At 53.8% G+C, this 22,436-nt stretch overlaps 9 protein-coding genes across 9 annotated transcripts; 4 read left to right on the top strand and 5 right to left on the bottom strand.

Moving 5' to 3' along the window:
- Positions 1-479: 479 nt before the first annotated feature.
- On the bottom strand, positions 480-2,334 carry LAESUDRAFT_615979 (iron transporter biosynthesis regulating transcription factor; the record flags this gene model as incomplete). The annotated part of the gene is made up of 4 exons (XM_040903216.1): positions 480-565; positions 1,167-1,332; positions 1,837-1,871; positions 2,259-2,334. Coding segments are annotated over 4 exons (363 nt in total), but the record flags the coding sequence as incomplete, so codon positions are not given.
- A 2,436-nt stretch (positions 2,335-4,770) lies between these two features.
- Positions 4,771-7,027, top strand: LAESUDRAFT_758541 (uncharacterized protein; the record flags this gene model as incomplete). Its single annotated transcript, XM_040912458.1, has 7 exons — positions 4,771-4,974; positions 5,031-5,263; positions 5,326-5,431; positions 5,484-5,609; positions 5,664-5,909; positions 5,977-6,333; positions 6,392-7,027. 7 exons carry the CDS (start codon positions 4,771-4,773, stop codon positions 7,025-7,027), a joined length of 1,908 nt encoding a protein of 635 aa, XP_040765275.1.
- Positions 7,028-7,299: 272 nt separating this feature from the next.
- On the bottom strand, positions 7,300-8,352 carry LAESUDRAFT_724994 (60S ribosomal protein L37). The gene is made up of 6 exons (XM_040908732.1): positions 8,313-8,352; positions 8,116-8,122; positions 8,029-8,044; positions 7,893-7,963; positions 7,653-7,791; positions 7,300-7,592 (listed from the first exon to the last, which is right to left on the bottom strand). The coding sequence occupies exons 1-6, from the start codon at positions 8,313-8,315 to the stop codon at positions 7,541-7,543; spliced, it is 288 nt and encodes a 95-aa protein (XP_040765274.1). The 5' UTR covers positions 8,316-8,352; the 3' UTR covers positions 7,300-7,540.
- Positions 8,353-8,466: 114 nt separating this feature from the next.
- LAESUDRAFT_812151 (uncharacterized protein) lies at positions 8,467-11,840 on the top strand. The gene is made up of 5 exons (XM_040914381.1): positions 8,467-8,729; positions 8,793-9,099; positions 9,753-10,399; positions 10,480-11,101; positions 11,161-11,840. Exons 1-5 carry the CDS (start codon positions 8,571-8,573, stop codon positions 11,694-11,696), a joined length of 2,271 nt encoding a protein of 756 aa, XP_040765273.1. The 5' UTR covers positions 8,467-8,570; the 3' UTR covers positions 11,697-11,840.
- Positions 11,841-14,810: 2,970 nt separating this feature from the next.
- LAESUDRAFT_724991 (uncharacterized protein) lies at positions 14,811-15,678 on the top strand. The gene is made up of 3 exons (XM_040908731.1): positions 14,811-15,083; positions 15,146-15,523; positions 15,580-15,678. The coding sequence occupies exons 1-3, from the start codon at positions 14,887-14,889 to the stop codon at positions 15,650-15,652; spliced, it is 648 nt and encodes a 215-aa protein (XP_040765272.1). The 5' UTR covers positions 14,811-14,886; the 3' UTR covers positions 15,653-15,678.
- Positions 15,679-16,498: 820 nt separating this feature from the next.
- Positions 16,499-17,630, bottom strand: LAESUDRAFT_724989 (UBC-like protein). The gene is made up of 7 exons (XM_040908730.1): positions 17,574-17,630; positions 17,431-17,512; positions 17,365-17,378; positions 17,213-17,305; positions 17,079-17,153; positions 16,991-17,019; positions 16,499-16,930 (listed from the first exon to the last, which is right to left on the bottom strand). The coding sequence occupies exons 1-7, from the start codon at positions 17,598-17,600 to the stop codon at positions 16,615-16,617; spliced, it is 636 nt and encodes a 211-aa protein (XP_040765271.1). The 5' UTR covers positions 17,601-17,630; the 3' UTR covers positions 16,499-16,614.
- A 166-nt stretch (positions 17,631-17,796) lies between these two features.
- On the top strand, positions 17,797-19,896 carry LAESUDRAFT_651170 (cyclophilin-like protein; the record flags this gene model as incomplete). Its single annotated transcript, XM_040904287.1, has 13 exons — positions 17,797-17,871; positions 17,920-17,965; positions 18,019-18,046; positions 18,115-18,188; positions 18,245-18,358; positions 18,409-18,474; positions 18,528-18,551; positions 18,611-18,638; positions 18,696-18,848; positions 18,907-18,995; positions 19,052-19,149; positions 19,211-19,299; positions 19,362-19,896. 13 exons carry the CDS (start codon positions 17,797-17,799, stop codon positions 19,894-19,896), a joined length of 1,419 nt encoding a protein of 472 aa, XP_040765270.1.
- A 136-nt stretch (positions 19,897-20,032) lies between these two features.
- Positions 20,033-20,867, bottom strand: LAESUDRAFT_630891 (thymidylate kinase; the record flags this gene model as incomplete). Its single annotated transcript, XM_040903392.1, has 3 exons — positions 20,033-20,504; positions 20,562-20,670; positions 20,729-20,867. Coding segments are annotated over 3 exons (720 nt in total), but the record flags the coding sequence as incomplete, so codon positions are not given.
- Positions 20,868-21,187: 320 nt separating this feature from the next.
- LAESUDRAFT_724985 (uncharacterized protein) lies at positions 21,188-21,919 on the bottom strand. The gene is made up of 2 exons (XM_040908729.1): positions 21,611-21,919; positions 21,188-21,558 (listed from the first exon to the last, which is right to left on the bottom strand). Exons 1-2 carry the CDS (start codon positions 21,832-21,834, stop codon positions 21,465-21,467), a joined length of 318 nt encoding a protein of 105 aa, XP_040765268.1. The 5' UTR covers positions 21,835-21,919; the 3' UTR covers positions 21,188-21,464.
- Positions 21,920-22,436: the final 517 nt, after the last annotated feature.

Raw genomic sequence — 22,436 nt, 5'->3', positions numbered from 1 at the left:
AGCACCGAACCTGTTGTCAAGCTCCTGGCCTATTGATCACTGTTGTCAGCGCTTACTCAGTTGTTCATGTGCTGATGACGCTTACCAGCATGTGAAGATGGCACTGCCTCGTTAACAGCCTGCGAGTGCATCCCCTCCCCCCATGGCATCCCCGCTGCGCCGGAGTCATGCGAGCTACCGCGACCGCCACCGCCACCGCCGCCATGGTGGGCTCGCCGCTGCTTTCGCGAACCGCTGGCCTTTCCTTCCTCGTCATCGGCCTCATCATCGTCCACATCCATGCCTTCCTCCCCTTCCCGCTGCACTTTTGGAGCACGAGCCTTGCGCGCTCGTTTCCGTCTTGGCTGATCTTCCTCACTCTCCTCTTGGGGCCCTGAGCTACCACCCGACCCCGCGTGACCGCGCACGCTGGCAAGCACCTCGGCAGCGGCTTGATCAGTCATGCGATCTTGCTGAGTAGGCGAACTAGGGACTCCAGTTGCAGCAGGGACACGTTTGCGCCGTTTGATAACGGTCTTCTTCATAGAGTTGGGGCGATGAGTGCCGTGCAATTTGAAGTACAACCCTGTGCGCGTGCAATGACACGGGGCAAAAGTGCGGCAGTTAGCGATGATGAAAAGCCGAAAACAAGGCAGAACGAGTGCAAAATCAGAAAATCCCCCAAATGATGGGGATTAGGACGAGAGAAGGTAGAGGTAAGCACCAAGCCATCGATAGGCCGGCCGGTGAGCTGTCACTGCATTCCTCCCCGCATGCAATACAACGGACATTAACCAGAAAAGTCGCGTCCCAGCACCATGGTACGCGTTAGAACATCCCGACAAGCAGCATCTCCCCGCAGATAACATTCCTCACTGGTGGGTCCGACGCCAAATAGCGGCAAAACGGCCCAGAATCCAGACTGAGAAGCAGCAGCGACTGTTATCTGATAAGATGGCATGGCCTATCGCAGGGATGATCGAGTTGTGATAAGATGGCTAATCGCCACATCCGCCCAATAACATATATCCACCACGTGAACATGGTTCGCTGAAACACTCGGGTCTCAAGTATGCTGAGAAGACGAGCCAATGCATATCCGCAACGACAGGAGGTCCCCAACAATCCAGTGTAGTGTGTCACGAAGAGGAAGAGGGAAGAGGGAGATGAACGTGACAAAGACGTACCACACGCGTTGCAAATGTTATTTCCCACATCATCTCGTCTCCATAAAGGCGTCGTACTCGTCCCGCAATTAGCGCAGCATAGTGCTCCCACGGCAGTACGCATTCTAGGCCGACCGTTTGCCGATGCCCCAGCTTGAAGGCCCATGGCGGACACCGACTCAGCGGGCTGTTCAACGGTCCCGGATTCCGTGCCACGGGTCAGCTCAGGCAATGCCGGAGCGGGGGCAGCTTTGGAGGGAGCACTAGGTGCTTGACCACTACCGAGCAAGTGTACCGACGATAGAGCATTGTTGTACGTGGGGCAGCCAGAACATGCAGTGGTGCCTCCCGTGCCGTCACAACGTCCGTCGCCTGGGCATGTTCCGGAAAGGTGTACATGCGGCTTCGACAATTGCGCTTGATTTGGCGCATTAGACTTGGCCTGTTCGCAAGGAGGGTGAGCCGAAGCCGACGCTTGGCTTAGGTTCTGGACCGTAGGAAGTGGCGACGCAGCAGGCGTCGGCATCGTTGCCAGTGGGTGAGAGGCGTTGGAAAGCTGATCTTGAGAAGGTAGGGGTGTTCGGGACTGTGATTTGTAGGGCGGCTTCGAGCCGTCAATGTTGGAAGTAGCAACGGGATCAGAGTCCGGGTGGGTGGCTGAGGGGACTGTAGATGACCGTCTGAGAGTGACGGGACGAGATGAGCCGTGGGCCTTGTAATAGAGGCCTGTAGCGTCGTACCCGAGACGATAATATCGTGCCAACGGAGACGCCACGAGAAGATGTGCAGGCAAATCAGCCGCCGAAGATGGGTGGGGAAGATGGGCATAATAGGGAGAAACGGCCATCAGCAAACGTGTCCGGATGATTTGGAGCAGGGTGATAGACAGGTCAGCGTGTCCGATGCGGTATGCTTTATTGACTATACGCTATCCTCGCAATAGACATGCGTCACGGGCGAGGACCTGATATGATAACTTCCGGAGAAGCATCTAGTCTTCGAACGCCCTCCCACACGTGCCATTGCGAGGATCTCGATAGAGCGATTCACTCTGACGCTATCTGACGCGACGAAGACCGGAAGGAGATAGATGAAGAAGAAGACGACACTAACCACATGCATTGCACACTGTTTTGCCATCTCCGTCTCTCCGCCAGAGGGGTGTATCCCCTGCACCACAATTCGCGCAGGTGTTGGGACGAGTCGGAGCTTCGCTGACAGGAACACCTTGCGTGAGTGCAGGATCAATATTGTCCATATGACGGTCCCGGAAAGCGGAGTCAATAGAGTAAGGAGAAGCAGCGCCATTCCCATTCCGAGGTTGGAATGAGGAGCGTGAAGGAGAAGGCGGTGCAGACGGCTCTTGGTCGTGCGTTGAATGATCGGAGGCAGGAGGAGTGTGTATGTGTCCCATGAACTGCATCCTAGACACGGGCGAGAGGGCAGGAGAGTGCATGTCCAAGGCCGGTGACTCCAAAACAACGGGGCCAGGCATTATCCTTTGCTTTGACAGTGAAAGGAGCGCGTTCGGCGGGATATACGCGCTTTGTCAGACGGTTGGGATGCCCGAATGGAGGCAGAGTGATGCTGAGAGGAGTTGTGCACGTCGAGGTCGCGGAAGGAGGGCACGACCGCGGAAAACAAGACGTTGATCTCGAGGAGTGTTGAGAGGGGAACAAGTGTTCAGAGTCGAAGGAGTCTAAGAAAGATATAGAGCCAGGTAAACATGTCCGTTCCCTCCGACCAATCGCGTGCCTCACATTACGCTAACGCCCGGCAATCACACCCACGGATTAGATAATCGTTATCTGTAAATGGCATCCGTCACGTCCCCCCCACTGTCCGTCGCTCTATTTTCCAAAAAAAATACAGCTTTTGTCCTATGACTCGGGCGAAGGAGTGCGCGACCTCTACTCTGCGTATTGAGACCGTCGTCCGGCGCGAAGGGGCACAGACTGCTCGGCAGCAAACACGCGTCGCCATCGCCGCACTACCATATCGTGACTGTCATCTTATCTATCCGCTGGTATTTCCGTTTCACCTTTTACGGCATCGCTGAGCGTCTGGACCAGGCCCCAGGCCCGCGGTCACCGCTAAATGGCAGTACGTGGCGAGTGAGGAGTGGTCCAAATTCCGTACTGTCTACTGGCAACTCACTCTTTCAATGTTCTTGGTTGGCGGCGAATGAGAGGGGAATGCATGCGGGAGCCGGGGCGCCTTTCAGCGCGGGAGAGTTCCCTTTCTTGAGAAGCGCGCTGTCAAAATAGCTCTCGCATCATTCTTATGGCTTGGGCCGTATGAAGACGCTCCAGGGAATGGTGTCGTTGGGAAGGTGATGAATGCTCGGAAGAATTTTGATAAGATATGGGAGCACCTTGCCGAAGCTAGCTTCAGGTCATTGAAACGTGCTGCTTGGCTAATGAACGGAAGACTATGCGTGTGACATCAGGCTGAGCGGCTTTCGTTGCAGTGCTCTTCATATGTGACGGTCTGCAATGACGAAGGTAATGAAATCACCAAGCTCTAGCAGCGTAAAAATCGCTCTCCCAAGGCGAGCGTGACGCTCACTTACGACATTCGGATGAAGATCCGGACGCCGTCTTTCAACTGACACATGAATCGCATAGATGAACAGGAGGACCTGGCCAGTCTCCATCTTCGAACGGACATACAATGAGAACCCGGCCACAGTGGTAGTGATTGCTGCCTTACGAGCCTCCAATTCAAAGGTTGTTCCATATCGCGACATCAGGAGCAACCAGCGCGAACTTACGCGGGTACATCTAAATCTGCCGCAATCCGATGTCGCTTCGCCACAGGGCAGATAGCCGCACGTGGTGGACGCCCGCCGATTATCGATGCAATAGAGTGCAGGATGGTAATTTCAATCGCCTATTATGACATTCGCCTCATCGCAGCGCGTTCTGGCCACCATGCGTAAGCGGAAGAGCGGAAAAATGGACGGCATACCAGTTGGCAATTGGACGCTACGATGCGCATGGTACAGGCGGACTCCCATGCCCGGCATTGAGACGGTAGTGCATTCTCACATTTCTGGGAACGTCCAGCATATCACCGAGACAACGAACGTCAGAACCCTGAAGCCTGTCTGCACAGAAGCGTCGGCAGAGTCCGACAGTCAGGCTGCGATGGACGGAGGAGTTATCAGATATGACGGCCTACTCAGAAGCTTAGATAACAGGAGGCCGATGAATACGGAGGCCAGCTGATGACTTCGTTCTTCGAGCATCGTGGCGGCCGATGGACCCTTTGGGAACTGAGAACGCGATGGTAGAGGCCCAGACAGCAGTTCGTCTTCACCCCAATTCGCGGTCAGTGTGTCTTCCCGTGCATCCCTGCGGTATCTGACGCGTCCGACGTCGCACGAACATTGGAGGACACGACGATCGGCGTCCCTCGCAGAGTTGAGCTTCAAGGTTCATGGGAACAATAGCATTTAAGGTCTGCGGAGCCGTTAATCCAGGCCAGAAGACAATAATACTTAGATGAATGTCTGACTCACCACCGTTCGCCGTCACGTGCAGACGCGTCGCGACGCGTAGATTGAGCGGTGTGACCGTTCGCTTGAGCGCGCCGCGGATTATCTTCCCATCTCCGACCGACCATGAGCCTACCAGCGTTGCCCAATTCCTTGCTCCTTCTGACCCATCTGCATTTGCTCAATTTCCCACCGCAAGATGCGTCCAGATATGACGAACATCTATTTCACCCCACGCGTTCTGGCATCCGAGAACGCACCCGAGCAATGGAGGAAATTTGTTATTTCCTTGTAGGTAAGATTGAAGGCGGGAAGCCACACGCTAGATCAGTATGTCGAAAGCGTACCTATCTTTGTGTCCCCGTGCGACGAACGCGTGATCACAGATATTACCGATGTACCCGTGTCTGAAGCCCTCGGATACCACTGCATTCAGAATATCACTCTCGAAGTATCTCGAGGCGCTCAGGCATACTAGCATTCACCCGAACCATCCAACACATGAAGACAAAGCAGCACGTGAAGCTGATAAGACACGGACGCAGATCGCTTCTGCAGCCTGGTGGTGGAGGGACGTCGTGGTCCGCAAGAGCCTGTTGGAGGAATGCTCTGGCGCGCGGTGCGTGCCGCTCATACATGTGTGGGCTCATTCAACGAAGGAGATTGATCTTCGCGATACAGCTTTGAACGGCTGATCCTGGCCCTTTCCACACATGCTCTCATGCAATACAACGGTCGCTCGGCGTTCTCTTCATCGCCGCCGGAGATGGATAAGGCCAGGCTAACGGTAGTCGTCCTGGGAAGCACACGAATTTGTCTACGCCGCTGATTACTTCTAGGAAGCACTGGACAATGTACCTGGGGACTACACCGTTCTTCTAGAGTCCGCTCAAGCCGCCCGCCGTGTCTGGGAACGCCATGCGGCCATGCTCATTCGCCGGCAAGAAGAATTAAAAATCTTACGCGTGAGCACCTCCGCCCTTTCGCTGGGGTTCCACTTGCTCTAACCCGATCATTAGAGGCGCATTCTTGACCCTGCTGCCACACACTCATCAAAATATGACAGTCTCTCGACAGACCGACTGATCGGACTACGTGATTCAAGACAGCACGACCTTCTCCGCAAATATTGGAAGCACGACGGCGGGCGCCGCGCTTTGCACCTCCTAACCGATATCGCTGGCGTGCAGAGTGGGCCCATTACCATTGGGCCATGCGTACCCCCTCCATCTGATGCCGCTGCAGCCGGAACACAGCGGGAGAAGGTGCGGTGTGCCGTCCTTCTCCCCGTCCCAGCTGACATGATGTGCTGTATAACCGGTCACGGTGCAGGCACGTCCGGCTCCTCTTCCCATCGCAGCCGCTCACCATCCTGCACACCTTGAGGCGCTGGGTGCACGGCTTCTGCCAGCGCCCGCTACGTCTCGTCCGTCCGACTCAGATAATCAGCCAATCTCACATGATGCACAACCTCAGAATCCAGTTCTAGCCGACCGAATAGACGCCATAATGCGCACACGACAGGCATTGCAGGATGCTCTAACGAGGGCAGAGCTCGTCCGACAGGACCTCAAGAAGCGCATGCAGTATTTGCAGGCAGCCCTAGGCACTCGCCAAGCGTCAGAAGAAGAAAATACACTTCCATTCAGTCTATGGGAGCCCTGCGCACGCGAGCCGGTCTCATTTGACGTGAACTGCCACCACACCTTCCATGAATTGGAGTGACACTGATACAGATTAATTACAGACCTGTCCTTCGATGGAATTGCTGAGAACGTTCTCTCTCCCTGAGCCTCGATTTACCTCTGCAATCGAAGAGCGAATTGCACATATTCGCACGTCTATGCTGCCTGCCTTCCCACCAGAACAGAGGCCGTCCTCGACCGTCTCTCCGCCAATAGCAAGTGCGGCATCTGTTAGCCGGCTGCCCCAGCCTTCCGAAAAGGGGAAATCAGACGTCGCGGCGCAAGATCTCGACGGCAGAGGAACGGCGCAAGGTCGATCAAAAGCTACAAGCGTGGAGAACTTGTGTAGTGCTATGGCGTCCCAGGTCCAGGTCACCAGCAGGATAAATGCACGTCTAACTAGTCAAACGATGACTGGTAACAGTCAGTCTAGGAGAGCAACTCGCCTGATATCCACTGCCAAGAACCAAGGACTAGATGATGAGGTCAATAGGGTGAATTCTTCGCTCGCTTTCATGCCGGATCGCTTACTTCAACGATCCCCCGTTGCCACACAGATCCTCGACACGTTCATCGACGGTTCACCAAACTGTGGAGAACAGCCCGCACAAGCCACACAACAGAAAGCAGCGACCGCTGATCTACGCGGCGAAAAACAACTTGCTACCCATAGAAGGCATTCACCACTATCTTGGTAGCGCTGCACCCGACGGGGAACTGCAGAGAAAGCCTTAGCTGCAACCGGAACACATGGCACCTCGAACGAGAACTATGAGGGACGCAGCAACACCTTGAAAGGAGCTCTCTTACAGGGAGGGGATCTCTCTCAACTCAATCTGCTCGCGCAGGAAGACGCCACGGTAGACCGTGAAACATATGAATGGAGGTGACGCACCGCCGGTGTACAAGGCTTGTTACCTTTACGTGTACAGCGTCCGTCAAATCACGTTGCTACCACGCATTACTGAAACACCCGCATCTCAACCTTGGATATTGATAATTTGATATGGCTCGCAAAATGAAGCACACTCAATCGGCAACTGGCAGTACTATGTCTGGCATGCGCGCACAGCGATTTCGTGTATACATACGGCTTATGTATTTTGCGCGTACGGTACGAGGACAGCATGCTCGTGCGGGTGTGTGATAGGCAGAACATAACGGATGCGAAGTGAGAAAAGGCCGGCCACTCGAAGATAACAAGATATAGTTTATGCTTCGGATGTTTTGGGCTTGGTCCTCTTCACAGCGGTGGTGTTCTCTCTGCAAATCACAGGAGTTCGATCAACCCCGACGACCGCAATGAAGACATAATCATCGCACCTGAAACCATTCTTGAAACGCCTCGACACATGCTTGAGGTAACGCATGCGGCCAGTACCGGTCGTCTTTCGGCGCTTGGCCTTCTGACCCCACTCGTACGACCGCAGTTTTGCGCGAGGGTAACCGCACTGTGCACACTCTACGAGGCGTTGTAAGCGGTCGGTTTCAATGAACGGAAGTGAAGATGCGCGGCGTGCTGAAGGGAGCATGGGGGACCAACCAGACTGTCGTATTACATACCCTTGTGTTGCTTGTGGAAGGCGCGGTTCCCACACCGCCTGCAGAGTGTGTGGCTCTTCGTGTGCCGCTTACTGTGGGCGTCGAGAACGACCTTCAGCAAGGCACGCCTAAGGAGGAATAGGGTATCATTACGCACCCGAAAGACGTGGTACCTATAGACCATCAGACCCGAGCGCAATCAGTGAAGTCCCTCGCGACCGCACCACCACCAAAATGCACGAACCTTTCGTCTGTGAGTAGACAGAGCAATCAGCACTTCAGCAGCTGGACATTTTAGCGAGCAGGGCAAAGGGATCGGCTCATCCAACCAAGACCAAATCAATCCAGCCTTTCTCCTGCACCAATCGCTCCGTGCCACCACACAACCCAGCCAGACACGCCAGGCATCCCTAAGCCCTGCATACTGGCATGAACACTCACCATCTTGCCTTGAGGATTTTGAAAATACCGGCGGGTGTCGTAGGTTCCGCCACTACTTGGCCAACTGAACCTGTGGGAACTTCGCCACGTGCGAGCCTCCCGATCCGTAACAGGCCACCGCCACTTCTCCGCCTACCCCGGTATACAACTAACAAACAAACTAAACACATGTATCAAGGCGTTTATCTTTCGAATGCGTCCCTTCTCTTCATTTGAACGATATCTTCGTAGCGTGAAGTGGATCAAATCCGCAAGGCTATGATAGAAGAAGAAGGAAAGACGGAATCCGAGGTGGCGACAGCAGAGGCAACCAGCGCCACACAAACCGCTGGCCAGCTCGAGGATCTGACGTTGCAGCAAGCGATCATCACGGGCGTTCCAGTGCCCATGAAGGGCGTCGATTCGTTCGTCGACCATGTGAATGGATTTTGCTTTATTCGCTTGTAAAAGTCGATGTCTAATTTGTTGACCTTCCATGAGCCTCCAGCCTTAACAGAGTGCCGAGACTTCTTCCAAGGGACTTCACGTACTCTCGACAAAGTGCGAATGAATTTCAAGGACTCTTTGGAGGTTGTAGACGAACGTCGTGGCTTGCAGTTCCTCAATATCCTTCGATCGTTGTTGCAACTTGACAACGCAGTGCCTCAAGTGCTGGCGGAAGCACTGTGGACCGATCCCGATCAGCGGCATCGTGAACATCCATGGCCTGCGCGCTCTAATGTAGACCTCAATCGCCTTCTAGATGAAGGCGATATCGCTACATTCGCATTGAATGCCTGTCGCCAACGTGAGTCGAGAAAGCATGCTTTGCCGCGACCGGATGCTTATGAGGTTCACTCTTGCTTCATACACTCAGCGTCACCTCCAAGGGATACGATAGTCGAATCGGAGTATGCTGATATCTAGTAACGGTCCCTTCAAGGCTTCGCTGACCGTGCTTCACTCAGGCTTGAGCAACGACAACGACTGCACCGTGCATTTCATGGGACATACAGAAGTGACGCATTGGGTTGATTCAAGGAGCAGCTACATCGCTGCCGAGAACATTACGACGCAAGCAAGCACTACGGCCATTGTATTGCTCTGTTGCAATCTAGTGGCACAGGTAAATCGAGACTGGTGTCCGAACTTTCTCGTGACGTGAGTGGATGCCACGGTATTGCAAAGCACACAAGTGACGTTAATCGTGTTGCAGCATCCCACCATCAGCGTGTATTTGCTTCAAGAGAACCACCTTGAGGACGGATGGCCACCTGTTGATTTGTTTGTTTATGATTTTTTCAAGGAGCGACGTTCAGCGAGCTACATGATCCGTCACATATCAATCAGTTCATGATTCATAGCCTGACATCATATCAGGGAGAGGAGCTTTCGGCCGCGTTTCTGGGTGCCTTGTTTAAGCAGGTGGCTGTGAGTATCGAGAGTTCAATTGGTGACCAGTTGCGCGACCTCATGGCGTCCTGGACCTCCCTTTCGATAACGTTGATGATTACTCTCGGCCATCTCGTTTCGAGAATTTTGCTGCGGTGAAAGCGAGTGCCTCAGCTTTGCTTCAGGAGAACTCAAACGAACTTGTAGCACTGCGCCCAAAGCCCACGACCGAAGAAAAAGTCCAGGATATAGCTGGTTGGCATCGACGTGTCTATGCACAGCTATGCAAAGCCGCCGCGGATGGTCTTCGAGAGGCTTTCAGGAAGCAGCTTGGTCCGAGGTTCACGTATTTCATCGTGGCTATTGATGAATGTACCCTCCTCGGGGCGACTCCGATGAAGTCTAATGACGAGATCGATCGCGGCTCCACAGAGAGGATGTCGCTGATAGCCATGCAGAGGATCATGAAAGCCGCGGACGAGTTCCATGAGGAGTTCTGGTTCGTGCTCCTGGATACGACCTCCGCGGTCTTCGATCTCGTTCCGCCCACAGGCGCTTTAGCTCCCTCGTTCCGCCTTGATGGCAAGTTGCGTCCTCTTCTTCCTTGGGGATACTTCGGCTTTGACCAAATGGTGAAGGGCGACATCGAGCAGAATGGTGTCCCGACATTGATGGCGGCTTTGACGCTCAATCGTCTCAAGATGTATGGTCGTCCGGTGAATGCTGTTTCACCTGCTGGGATCATTTTGTGCGATGTACTGATGAATCTCAACGTGTTCCATTTTGATATCTTCAGCATTGGTCAACACTCTCCGAAAGCTCACTGATCCGTCACGCGACAAGGAAGCTTCTTAACTCTGACACGTTCAAGCCTCGAGATGAGTTATCCGTTCTGGCCGTGTTCGCTGCTCGGATTCGAGTGGAGATTGCGGAAGGCCCCGCATCGTCTCGCTTGACGATCAACAGTGTGCGCAGTCATATGCGCCTCTTTGTATCCATCGTCGATCGCCACACAGTTGAGACCTGCAGCCCCTCGGAACCAATTCTCGCCCTCGCTGCAGCGCATACACTGAATTTTTCTCGCGATATCTATACGGAGGCGATCCAGACGTTCATCAACGAGCTTGTTCTGAAAGGTCTTGTACAGGACAGGGGTTCCACGGGCGAACTTGTATCGCGTTTTCTACTAACTATGACCCGCGATGCGACGACTGAGAGATACGTTGTGCTCTCCGATAGCACGCCATCCACGTCTATGCTAGCGACCGTGAAGGTCACGGATTTCCTGACCACGATGATCGGCGAAGACATAAAGAACGCAGACGGCTTCCAGACACTCGAGAATTTCGGAGACAATGCGCACATCAATTTACACATTTTATTCAGCTACCCGAAGTCATTGAGGACGTCACCACCGAGTTACTGTACTACCTTTGGTGCCGCACTGCTGCTGTTCAGTGCGCTATGAACCAACCAGTGATCGATGGCTTTATCGTGGTGTATTGCGGTAACTTGAATGAGCCCTTTGATCCGATGAAACTGAGTTACATCGCGTGGAAGACGATGGCCAAAGACGAGGCAGCATCCTACGAGCTTGCGAACACATTGACTGGACCCAGCGTAATACATGTTCGCCACAAACCCGGCCACATTGTGATCCTCATGGATCTCGCAGCGCTAACCGGATTCCAGGTGCATTTTGAGTTCCGCTTGTCGCATGCTGAGGCGACCGTGCCGTCGGGAGGCAAACGGTGGGGAGGGTATATAGAACAAGAGCCAAAGCATTTCTGCCTAAACACACGCGGTCACGACTACGCTGTCCTGAGGCTCTACGATCAGACAATACGAGGGAACAATGCGAAAGAGTCGTACCTCACGCCGCTGTTCAAGCGCACGTTGGCCGGAAGGGATGACCAGTCTGGTATCTGCGTGCGACAAGCCATCGATGGCGTCTGCAACCTGTTTGACAAGGAATCTATCGGCAACGTGTACCAGTCGGGGAAGATTCGGTGAGACGACTCACCGGTCTGCCATGTTTCTTTGCTATACGCAACGTGATGGGGTGGCAATACTTTTCCACGACGCGATAGAGTAAATGCCTGTGCTTTGGATTTTCCTCAATCTGTCATGTTCGATCAAATCTCCCGAATGTATGCGCTTGTAAGCACTTTTGAGTTGTCTCGGTGCTTGGAAACCAGTACGAGATATGAGCGCGATGCAGCTGTCGTCATGATTGAGTTAGCTGTTCCTATTGTCCTGGTCTCTGGCCATGGTATGTGTCAGGACTACAGTGAGTTTGTTTGAAACAGCTTGCTATGTTTGACGAGAAAACTGGTTTTCATTGGGTTTTCGTGGGGTTTTCATGATCATGCTCTGCTACTGCAAGACTCTCCACTGCATGATGATGGAGAAACAGGACAGAAGATTTTCAACATATAGTGAGAACAAATATCAAGGCCAATTGTCATGAAAAAAAACTACCCACGATTCCTTCCAAAGATGAGGCGCAAGATATCCAGTACTCCGCGTTTGACCCTAAGAGCCCTACTAGTAGGGATCGGATGACCGTAGTACGGAGTTACATAAGCGCTTCTTAATCTCCGAAACGCGTCGATTGGCGGGATGACACGCCGGTGGCTGAGAAGTGTGGTGGCTGAGGCTCATTGTAGCATATTGAACATGCCCTTCTGTCTCTGATAGCCAACTTGTACCTCTATTCTTGGTCTCATAGACATCACTACTACACAGTTTTAAATTTCACAGAGCTGTTGTACATATTCATGGATTGGACTTGGACATTACAGGCATGCCCGATGCTGTCAAAACGGTGTGGCACGTGATCGAAAGTGCGTACTACGGGTCGAAGGGCACATTTTGAAGCAGACCTTAATATCGCCTGTCGTCGCTCCCTCAGAAAAGGCGATTTTATAGGTCTGCCTAGGGGAGACAAGCTCCTCCCTGAGTTTGGCTTCAATCGAGACACTGGCGGGCGCATGCTTTGAAATTTGAAGTCCCACGAACGCCGGCACTTGGGCACAGGCTCATGTTAGTAGGGCAGTGACTTTCCCTCCTGTACCACGCGTCAAACCCTGTCAAACCGCGATGTCCTTCAACGCGCGCCTGAGCGACGCCTATCCCAACAGGCGCAGGTGGCGGCCCGCTAAAATTCGTTCAAACCCAAGTTCTGTCGTACCCGCAAATGGCCCTGTTGCCAGCTCCTCCAGAGCCATCCCGGAAGACGTCCAGCCGAACGAATCCATCAACAAGCGGAGGGTGCAGCAACCCCCTTTAATCCGGACGTCGAATCCGCCGTCGCGCGGGAGAGGCTATTACAACGGGAGTGGGCGTCCAAAGCCCCTCTTTAATCATCGCCGTAGGGGTCCTGGCAAGCGGCACAGTTCATTCGGTGAGAATGTGCGAGACTCATTTGGTGCGCCTCAAGCAGGCTTGAGTTGTCCAGGGCCATCTATCAGGACATCTGGCAGTGATCTCATGTCTGGAAACGCGTTTGAACATCGACGTCAGAATGAAAAGGACATGGTGTAGGTGTAGCACATAAAACCCTTTGTATGTCTACGTGCTGACACGCACTCAGATCCACTTCACTAAAGGGAGACCGGACACATCCAAATGTCGTGCACTCAACTCTAGATACATCGTCGAACGGCAATGAAGTGCAGCAGGATGAACCTGATATCTGGACTTCACTTTCACGTCAGAAAAGGCCGCGGGAATCCTCTCCGTCATCTTCGTCATCCATATCCATATACCCGCCTCTGCAAAAGCGCAGACTCTCATCGCCGCTGCTTATCGAAGCACTCGAGGAAACTATTACGCTATCTGCTGTCGTTGGCGACAAATCCAGACCGACTTCTCCACCCCTTCTGTCAGTGTCTGCCCTCCCATCCGTCCTTCGCTCCGGAGACACTCAACCTGGACATCAACATCCCTCTTCGTCCATACCCTTCAGCCGCGCCTCCGATCCGGTCTCCGAAGCATCCGTCAAAGCCGAGCGCAGTCCCAGTCCTTCCCTCAAAGCTACCGGTCCACCCGCGCCTCGAGCCCTCACCTCTGGCTCACTCCTTTATGCTCCCCTCCCTCTCAACTGCCGCGCATACTCTCCAAACTACCGCGCGCACCGCCGGGAGTGGATCGTCTGCGAGCAGAAACGTGTCAAGTCGCTTAATGCGGGCATCAAGATTGTCAGGGCGTTTACGAGGTGTGGATTCGTTCATTTGCACAAGGCAATTGAATTAACATATCCTATGATCTTCTAGGGATGATGGAATGGTAATCGACTGGTGCGTCCATTGCCATGCCTAATACTACATATGGCAGTCTATCAAACGATTGGCTTATCGCCCGTAGGAAGAGCCGTGTTCCAATAATGTCCGACGTCATACAATCCCTACCTCACACTCAAGACGCTCGTGTTTCTTCAACCACTTCCATCCAACCCGACTGTCGACACTCAGAAGACGCTCAGATTATCAACGTCGATGCGAATGAAGCGGCAGTGCATTCCCCATCTTCCGCAGGGCAGGAACGCCATTTAACTGTATCAGCCTCGATGCCCGGAAATGCTACTGATGTACCTTCGCATAAAGGGCCACCCGTTGCAACTTCGCGAGTTCATGCCGAGCCAGTTGCTTTACCCCGCTCGAAGCCGACCAAACCCCCTCCCCGCGTCAACGGTGGACAGCCCAATGGCCCAAGTCTCTCATCTACCTCGTCATCCTCGAACTTGCCCCTCGCTGCGTTTTCAGCTCATGGAGAGCTAGGCTCGTCCAATTCGACAAGCACTGCTGGCATACACAGGCTAAATAGTACCGTTGAGTCCCAACAATCCACGAAAAACTTTCGCAACTCAACTTCCTTGGCCCATATATTGCCGCGGTCGAAGCCACTGGCGTCTCCCCACGGAATTAATGGTAGTACAGCGAGTGGCCCAGTACAGACGTCGTCTATGATGACCACCACCATTTATAACAAGAATGGCTCACGACCGTCTCACCAATCTGATGCGAATGCCGTTCGAAGTTCAGCAGAGGACTTACAGAATGCACGAGCGGTTCAGTCTGAGGATTCACCTGCGCGAAGTGTCGCGACGGTTGAACCGGCAGCGAGCGGGCAGTACAAAACCTGTAAGCCAGCTTCAAGTGCGACGTTGGAGCGGCCAGATATATCCGCAATCTCCCCCTCAATGCCGCTTCCGCTCCCGCGGAGGATACGTACGAACAGAACGAGCGATAAACACCTCGAGCACGCCCGAGACCAGGCCCCGCCACAAGAGACTCACGCACTGTCTTCAAAACCGAATGCACCTACTGTAGACGATTCGCAGAATACAGCGGACGAGGTTCAAGAGCTGGAAGAGGCCGCTCTCGAGTTCCTGCAGAAGTACGTTCACAAATTCCTCTCGCGCCTGCATTCAGAGCTTACGTCGTGCTCTTCCATCACAGGCACATCCGCGCGTTCGATTCAGACCGCTCTTCGCTCGCCAGCGCTTATTCACGCCTTGCCACATTCTCCGTACAAACGCAGCATCCACCCGATGCCCCAAGCGCGACTCTGCTCCCGAGATCGCATACCAAGCTGCCACACCCACGCGGACCGACCGAAAAGTTGAAGCAGGGCCGTCTCGACATCATTGCCGAGCTTCTCTCCCTCCCGGACGACCGCCATTTCTGCGTGGGCCGCCAGGCCAGCATCGATTACGACGTTACATGCCTGGAGAGCACAGTAGGCGTGCTGCTTGTGTGCTATTCGGAGAATGAGGGCGGTTGGGCGTGCGACCAGCGGTTTGTGCTAAGGAGAAAGGAGTGGGATAAGGAAGATGGGTGCGTTCCTGCTGTATGATATCGTGGCGCCCTGGACGAGCTGATTCGGTGCATAGGTCGACCGAGGGGCTGTGGCCGCTCATTGCTGTGTGTCATCAAATGACATTCCGGGAGAAGGCTTCGAGGTGATCCGTGTCAAATTGCAAATAGCGCACTTTATAACATTATGATGCCGATCTGTAAGGTTGTTTATCGAGATGTCTATTGTCGCATTATGATACTTTCTGGTCAGATCATCATCGTACATCATATGCTATGTACCACACCCATCTACCGCTAGCATCACTATATCAGCACCGCTTGCTTACATTGCTCGCCTTTTGTTCTCTCAAGCGCGAATGCAACACAAGCCAGCGAGGAGAATCTCCAACTCGATATAAATTGTACATGCTTAGTAAAACAAGAAATGGGGGCAATCATTAGGTGGATTTCCAGGCAGAACCCGAGGGTACATGTATGGAGACAAAAGAGCTCAACGAGTGTGGTCCACCGGGCATTCAAACGCACGGTGCTGCATATCCTCGACTACATCTGCAGTATGGGGGCATACGTGAAGAAGGGGGGATTGGAGAAAACGATAGAGACTAACGTCGTTTATTTGCTTACACTCACTACTTCTAAATCAACCGCACACCACCTCCACTCAAACCGCAGAAGCCAAGCCAAGCCCAGAATCGAGAGACGGGAGAAACAGCAGAGAAAGACACAACGAGCCCTCGTCCACGTAGCCTCAAGAGCTGGAGGACAGCCGGCTAACGACAAGCGCGAGCGCGAGGATGACGCCCCACCGCCACTTCTCCCAGATAATCTGCCGCCATGCTTCAGACCATCCTGGCGGGTTCGCATTCGGCTCGCCGGCGCCCGCTGCGGCCGTAGGTCTGCTCCCTAAGGCATTAGGGTCTGTCGTAGTGGAGCTAGTGGGAAGCAGGGAGGACGCGGGCGCCGTTGTTGAGGGAACAAGGGAAGGGGTGCCGGGAGCCGTTGAGGATGGCTGAGGAGTGCGCCCGCATTCCTTCTCGCCCATGTTCGGCAAGTCGCGAAGAGTCGGAGTGCAATGCTGGGTGAATATATCAGTACACATGAAAAACCCGCTATAGATATATAGCCATATCACAATCCCGTTTCCCATGATCACCGGGCAGTGCTACGCCTGAAGGGCGCCTAAGCGATGCGGCGATTGCAAAACCTCCGGGCTCAAAATAAGGCGAAAGAGCGGCCGCAGCAGGATATGCAGGTCTTACGCGCAGATAAATCTTACTGACCTCAGGGAACGCATCCTTAAATCTCCGCTGGCTCACATTCCACGAGTGGCTCCGCGCGGCATACAGGCGCTTATCTGCGTCCGTGGTAGTAACAGACCCCGTGGTCATCTCGTCTGAGAGCATGAAAGACAACAGCCCAGTCAATCTATCAAAGATAAAGGTCAGTCTGCGATCAATGTATCACCGGGCCAAAGCGGGCACGCACATTGTTGAAACGCTCCAGGCGGGGTTCCACTAGGTTGAGACCGGAAATGTAAGCAATGCCACCCAAGACTACGGTGAAAAACTCTTACAGTTCCCGGGTGGAAGTCAGACATGGAGAAGCAGATCTTCTTATCCGGTTGGAATCGACCCGAGGGCGTCAGCATCTGCAATAAAGGCGGCGGTTGATCTCCATGGATCCCGTCAGTAATGCACAGCAACGTACCTTGATGCCTGGCGGCTTGAACGGATACTCAGATGGGAAGAGAAGGACACCATGGTATTCGCCACCGGCAAAAGGAGAGTCGGGTGGTCCGCGCTGATCACCGAATTTGTGTGAGCTGCATGCAAGCGACAAAGGAAGATGGTAATCCGTACGATAATGTAGTTCCCTGTGCAATGAGTTTAGCGTAGATGAACAGGAAAGTATATCGCAGCACATACAGGTCAAAATGTTGCTTTCTTCCGGTGCCGCCCATACAAACGGCGGTGGATCTCTCTGCATGGTCATATACTCCTTAGTCAGCTGTAGCAGGGCGTCGTCGATATTAGTATCGATATCATCATGCAAAAGGATGGTAACACACTCGTTTGTGAGCAGCCTTGGAAGCCATGGTGAATGTGGAGAATGAGAAGGACTAGTGAGCTGTGTGAGGAACTGGTGGATAGTTGGAAGTCGCCACCGCCCCGTCGTACGCTCTAGACGGCAGGCCATGTGGCTCTCGCGTGCGTACGATGATCGCGTGACGGATTCGCACGACGCGCCAATGGTTGCACTTCAAGCTTCAAGCTTGATCTGTTGCGCTCATCATGGCACTCCCAACTCACGGACGCGTTATCATCGACACCACCGCTGGCGAGATTGACGTCGAGCTCTGGTCAAAGGTAAGCAGTCCCCATTCATCTTCCTGCGCAAGGCGAGAACGGTCATAGGAAGCTCCCAAAGCATGCCGCAACTTCATAGCTCTGGCAATGGAAGGTGCATCTCATATGAGTCTGCTACTGCCACATGAAACTGATCGCTCTATGTAGGGTACTATGATGGTGTCATCTTTCATCGGTATGGTACCGCAGCGGAATTAATGCCCCGGACAACAAACTGACTCGCGCGCAATGGATCTGGTCTAGTATCGTACCAGGCTTCCTGGTCCAAACAGGAGATAGGACAGGAACTGGTGCTGGAGGAGAGTCATTCTATGGAGGTGTGTAATCTGTGTCCGTCGTCACAAACTTATGCTCACGCTGTGCTCGCCCCCAGAGCCATTCGAGGATGAGATTCATCCACGTCTGCGCTTCTCCCACCGTGGCTTAGTGGCAATGGCGAACAACGGGACCAAGGATTCGAATGACTCTCAATTCTTCATCACGCTCGGTATGTTGCTACCGATCAGGTGTGAAAGTGTTCCTAACATGATAGTCCAGATCGTGCGGACGAGCTGCACGGCAAGCATACATTGTTCGGACGTGTCGTGGGCGACACGCTGTACAGTATGTGTACGATCAGGATCTAACACCGGACTGAGACTGACGGCGGCATATAGATGTACTGAAAATCGGTGAAATGGGTACGTCAAACGCCTGTCCTCTCGTGGATGAAACGAGACACTTAGGCGCTGTGCACTAGAGATTGACGAGAATGGCCGTCCGCTATAGTACGTATTTTCAGAACCTCACAAACCGAGGAGCATCTCATGTGAGAGGAATTCAAGCCCTCCGAAGATCAAGACGGTCCGTATTGTCGACAACCCTTTCGATGACATCGTCCCGCGTATCACCGCTGAAGAAAAGCGTACCCAGCAACGAGCACGAGAGAAGGTTCAGCGTGAGCGAGAAGAAGAGCAGCGTCGTCGTGGGGCTAAGAAGTACGCTGGAAGACCATGAAGTGCTGCTTGAAAAACTAACATTCGCTGTATCCCTCAGAAATGTAAAGTTGCTCAGCTTCGGTGCGGATGAGACGGCAGAGGAGGAGCCTGTTATCATCAAGAAGAAGCCGATTGTTCGTCCAGACCGTAGGTTACGCCGCTGCCAAAACTGGTTCTGGGCAGAACATTGATGGATTGCCTAGTGCTGGAGCCCGAGCAGCCAATATCGATACCGGCCGTCATTGCTCCCGCCAAGGAGAAATTGTCAAAATCTAAGGCGACCTCATCAGAACCAAGTGCGGTATGTGTCTTTCTGCATCGCCTGGAGATAGGGCGCTCATACATCTCAACTGACCGAGCAGCAACCGAAGAAATTATCAATGAAAGAGAAGGAGGACTCTGAGATCATCAAAATCCGCGAGAAACACGCGCAGGAGCAGGCCGCCCAGAGGTAAGTTTGACATATTCAGTACTGTTCTTCTTCATGCAATCTCATCTCACATCGCCATCCAGCAACGCCCGCAAGACTGAGATCGAGAAAATGGAAGCGGAGATCCGGAGGCTGGCGCGGCGGGGTGCAGAGAGCGACGAGGACGAGCCTTCACGGAAGAGACAGAAGAAGTCATATTTGGAAGAGGAGATGGGCAAATACACGAAGGGGCGCGGCGTGCACAAGAAGGGTAAGCGGAGGGACGAAGGAGACGTCCTCGCTGCGCTCAATAGCTTCCGGAGCAAAATCAAGAGCACGGCGCCCGAGCTCAAGCCTGAAGTTGAGCAAATACCCACTGACGGTGAGGGAGCGAAGGGCGGAGCGGGAGTAGAGCCTGCAACAGGCGAGGAAGTGGGCATGGAGGTCGACGCGGACACAGATTTCCTCGCGCATGCGCTGCACTTCCCGAAGGATAACTCCGAGGAGGTGAACAAGGCGGAGCGAGACTATGAGGTGATCGACCCGAGGCAGCGGGGCGCGCGCGCGCGGGAGGAGGAGAGGGAACGGAAGCGTGCAATGAAGGCGAAAGAGGGGCGGAGGGGATACCAGCGGCGGTAGTTGCTGTATCGTGCGTATCATCTTGTTCCATAGCCGGACTTCTCACCTGTGTACACTACCGCTGCGCATGTAAAGCATCGCCCTATTTGCATACGTCCTGTCATATATACAATTGCTCGTTCCTCTCCTTATTCTCCTTCTCATCCCAGAGTCTCGTCAGTGGCCTGTCCGTGCCCGCCGCCAGCGGACCGACCCACTCCCACACCGTCTTCGCGACGTCCTCCTTTGGCCGCTCGGCCTCGACGACGACCCAGCGGCCCTCGCGGAGGATACCCTCACCCATCTCCTCGCCGATACGTTCAAATGCTTCCTTCACGCGCTGCTGGACGTCCGGCCGCTCGTAGCGCTCCTCGCCGAAGCCACCGCGTGCTCGCACAGCCGAGGGCGGCACGTCGAGGAAGAGCGTGAGGTCCGGCGCGGGGAGGCCGATGTCGGGCCCGCGACACCATTCGTATGAGAGGAGAGAGCCGACGTGTGCGGTGGTGGAAGAGGAAGTGGTAGATGGGGGAGGAGGCGCGAGTTTGGAGTAGGAGAAGGCGATGCCGGAGAAGGCGTAGCGGTCGCAGATGATGGTCGTGCCCGCACGGAGGGTGGATTCAATGGTCGATCTGGAGTGTAAAACAGAAGTCAATAGCGCTATCAGCAGTAGAGAGAATGGTACGTACGCAAGTTCCCAGCGGTTTGCGGAGAAAAGCAGGTGCACGGCGTGGTCGTCGAGCTCGGTCTCGGAGCGCAGGTAGGCATCGATCATCTTCCCAATAGGCGTCGTGCGGTCTAGCAATACGCTGTCAGCATTGGATATGTCCCTGCTAGCATTGATTGCATTGTGTACCAGGGAACTTCATGAACTTTGCAGAGATGCCTGCGGCCTGTATGCGCTCGAGCAGGATCGCCGCCTGCGTGCTCTTCCCGGACCTGTCGAGGCCTTCGAGGACGATAAACGTACCGCGTTTCTGTGGTTGTGTAGACATAATGGGTTATCGCGTCGTATGAGAGGGTATCAATGTGCAGTGGGAAGAAAGTGAGCGTCAATATGATAGTCTGATGGGACGCGTGTATACGCGTACGCGTCGGTGGCTCACAGCGTCGACGCGTTTTCCTCCTTGCGATATGTGCAACCGGCTAACCATCACTGAGCCCAACAGAATTCTGGGCAATTCAGCAAAAGCTTTGGCGGGACTAGCTGCATGGCATGGCAGCGACTGGACGCTTTGCATGAACAAGCTGTATTCATGTTGGAAGATCAAGGTGACCGTATGAGTCTACGACTAATTCGGCATACTCATGCAATGGGAATCGCAGCGATGGCCTGCAGAAGACAGTTTTATTCATTTGTCTCAGCCTCTCCAAGGCTTCATATTAGCAAAGTAACAACGACATGGAGCACAGAGCACAGAAAGTAATCGTAAGTTCAACTATACTGTTCGCCTATACCAAACGCTTATCATAAACTAGAAGGTCTGGGTATCACCGACACGAGCCCGATTGATATAAGGTAGAACTGCAAGCGTCCGTACGACGCAAGCAAGTGCGTCAGTGCGCAAAGTCCAATTCCTGATTGAGGCCGCCTAACTCGTCGACTCTATCGAGTCACTTCGACGTCTTCCTCCACTGACTACCTTTGGGAGCGCGAGCCGAAGCTCCATGAGCTCGAGGACATCCCTGCAGTCGTTCGATTAGTCCAATCCAAAAGGTTGAGACAGACCCGGCTCACCGGTAGTTCAGCTTCTGTGTGACCTTATGAGGCGAGCGGTCCCACTCGTCGGCGTAAAAGACCTCCTCCTTCACGTCCTCTTCACCGTCCGAGGAGAACGTCACCGATTTCCGACGCTCCTCAGCGACAGGATTTGATGCGTCAAGGTTGGGCTCGAATTGGAACGAGCCGAATGTCGGAGAGGGTGTGCGGGAGGGTTGTTTGAGGCAGCTCTTCGCGACCATGATGCCAAGGAGCGAGGACGATACGAAAATGTAGTGTGAAGGACGGGCTGCCTGATTACTATGAACGGCAAAACATGAATGCTTGAATGACAACAAGTGAGCAGCACCCTACATATACGCGCCAGCACATCCGCGGTGGCGCCGACGGAAATACCACTTACAGCCCGTCTCCGTTTTCCCGTCGCGGCTCAGGGTTCGGTGCCACGATCCTCGAATGAGCGATACCCGCGCGGAAGCAGACCTGAGCGTCACTCTTACACGTCGTCGACGTTATGAGAGCGCAGTATCCCGGCATGGGAGACATGCTAAAGCGTTCGGCGCAGTGCATTGTGCGACAGGAGGGGGGCTGAGAGAGCGCGGCGTGCGAGAGGACCCGGGCAACTCCTATATAGGAGTGTCGCAAAATAGCATATTTGAGGGGCCCCAAATTGCGATTTCCTTGTCGCGGATTGCATATTTCAGACCTCGGAGGCCCCAAAAGGCTCCAAAAAGACCCTTATCCTTATCGCAACTTAGCATATTTCGGGACCTGATGGGTGTCGGAGAGCCTCCCGATTTAGGCATGTCCAGGTGGCTAACCACTGGTATTGATCGACAAGGCC

The sequence above is a fragment of the Laetiporus sulphureus genome, assembly GCF_001632365.1.
Source record: "Laetiporus sulphureus 93-53 unplaced genomic scaffold LAESUscaffold_15, whole genome shotgun sequence".
Classification (NCBI taxonomy): Eukaryota; Fungi; Basidiomycota; class Agaricomycetes; order Polyporales; family Laetiporaceae; genus Laetiporus; species Laetiporus sulphureus.
This window is presented reverse-complemented; position numbering and strand designations above follow the sequence as displayed.

Excerpts from the sequence above, each read along its gene's own strand:
- LAESUDRAFT_812151 (XM_040914381.1), top strand. The coding sequence starts at position 8,571 with ATGATAGAAGAAGAAGGAAAGACGGAATCCGAGGTGGCGACAGCAGAG. Across the intron at positions 8,730-8,792 it reads TCGATTCGTTCGTCGACCAT|CCTCCAGCCTTAACAGAGTG; the intron begins GTGAATGGATTT and ends ACCTTCCATGAG. Across the intron at positions 10,400-10,479 it reads TCAAGATGTATGGTCGTCCG|CATTGGTCAACACTCTCCGA; the intron begins GTGAATGCTGTT and ends TGATATCTTCAG.
- LAESUDRAFT_724985 (XM_040908729.1), bottom strand. The coding sequence starts at position 21,834 with ATGGTCGCGAAGAGCTGCCTCAAACAACCCTCCCGCACACCCTCTCCG. Across the intron at positions 21,559-21,610 it reads ACACAGAAGCTGAACTACCG|GGATGTCCTCGAGCTCATGG; the intron begins GTGAGCCGGGTC and ends GAACGACTGCAG.
- LAESUDRAFT_724989 (XM_040908730.1), bottom strand. The coding sequence starts at position 17,600 with ATGGCTTCCAAGGCTGCTCACAAACGA. Across the intron at positions 17,513-17,573 it reads CCAAGGCTGCTCACAAACGA|CTGACTAAGGAGTATATGAC; the intron begins GTGTGTTACCAT and ends GCCCTGCTACAG. Across the intron at positions 16,931-16,990 it reads GCCTGGAGCGTTTCAACAAT|ATTGACTGGGCTGTTGTCTT; the intron begins GTGCGTGCCCGC and ends TATCTTTGATAG.
- LAESUDRAFT_724994 (XM_040908732.1), bottom strand. Across the intron at positions 7,792-7,892 it reads CTTCCACAAGCAACACAAGG|AGTGTGCACAGTGCGGTTAC; the intron begins GTATGTAATACG and ends AACGCCTCGTAG. Across the intron at positions 7,593-7,652 it reads CGTTTCAAGAATGGTTTCAG|AGAGAACACCACCGCTGTGA; the intron begins GTGCGATGATTA and ends TGTGATTTGCAG.
- LAESUDRAFT_724991 (XM_040908731.1), top strand. The coding sequence starts at position 14,887 with ATGCCGCTTCCGCTCCCGCGGAGGATACGTACGAACAGAACGAGCGAT. Across the intron at positions 15,084-15,145 it reads GCTCTCGAGTTCCTGCAGAA|GCACATCCGCGCGTTCGATT; the intron begins GTACGTTCACAA and ends CTTCCATCACAG. Across the intron at positions 15,524-15,579 it reads GAGTGGGATAAGGAAGATGG|GTCGACCGAGGGGCTGTGGC; the intron begins GTGCGTTCCTGC and ends TTCGGTGCATAG.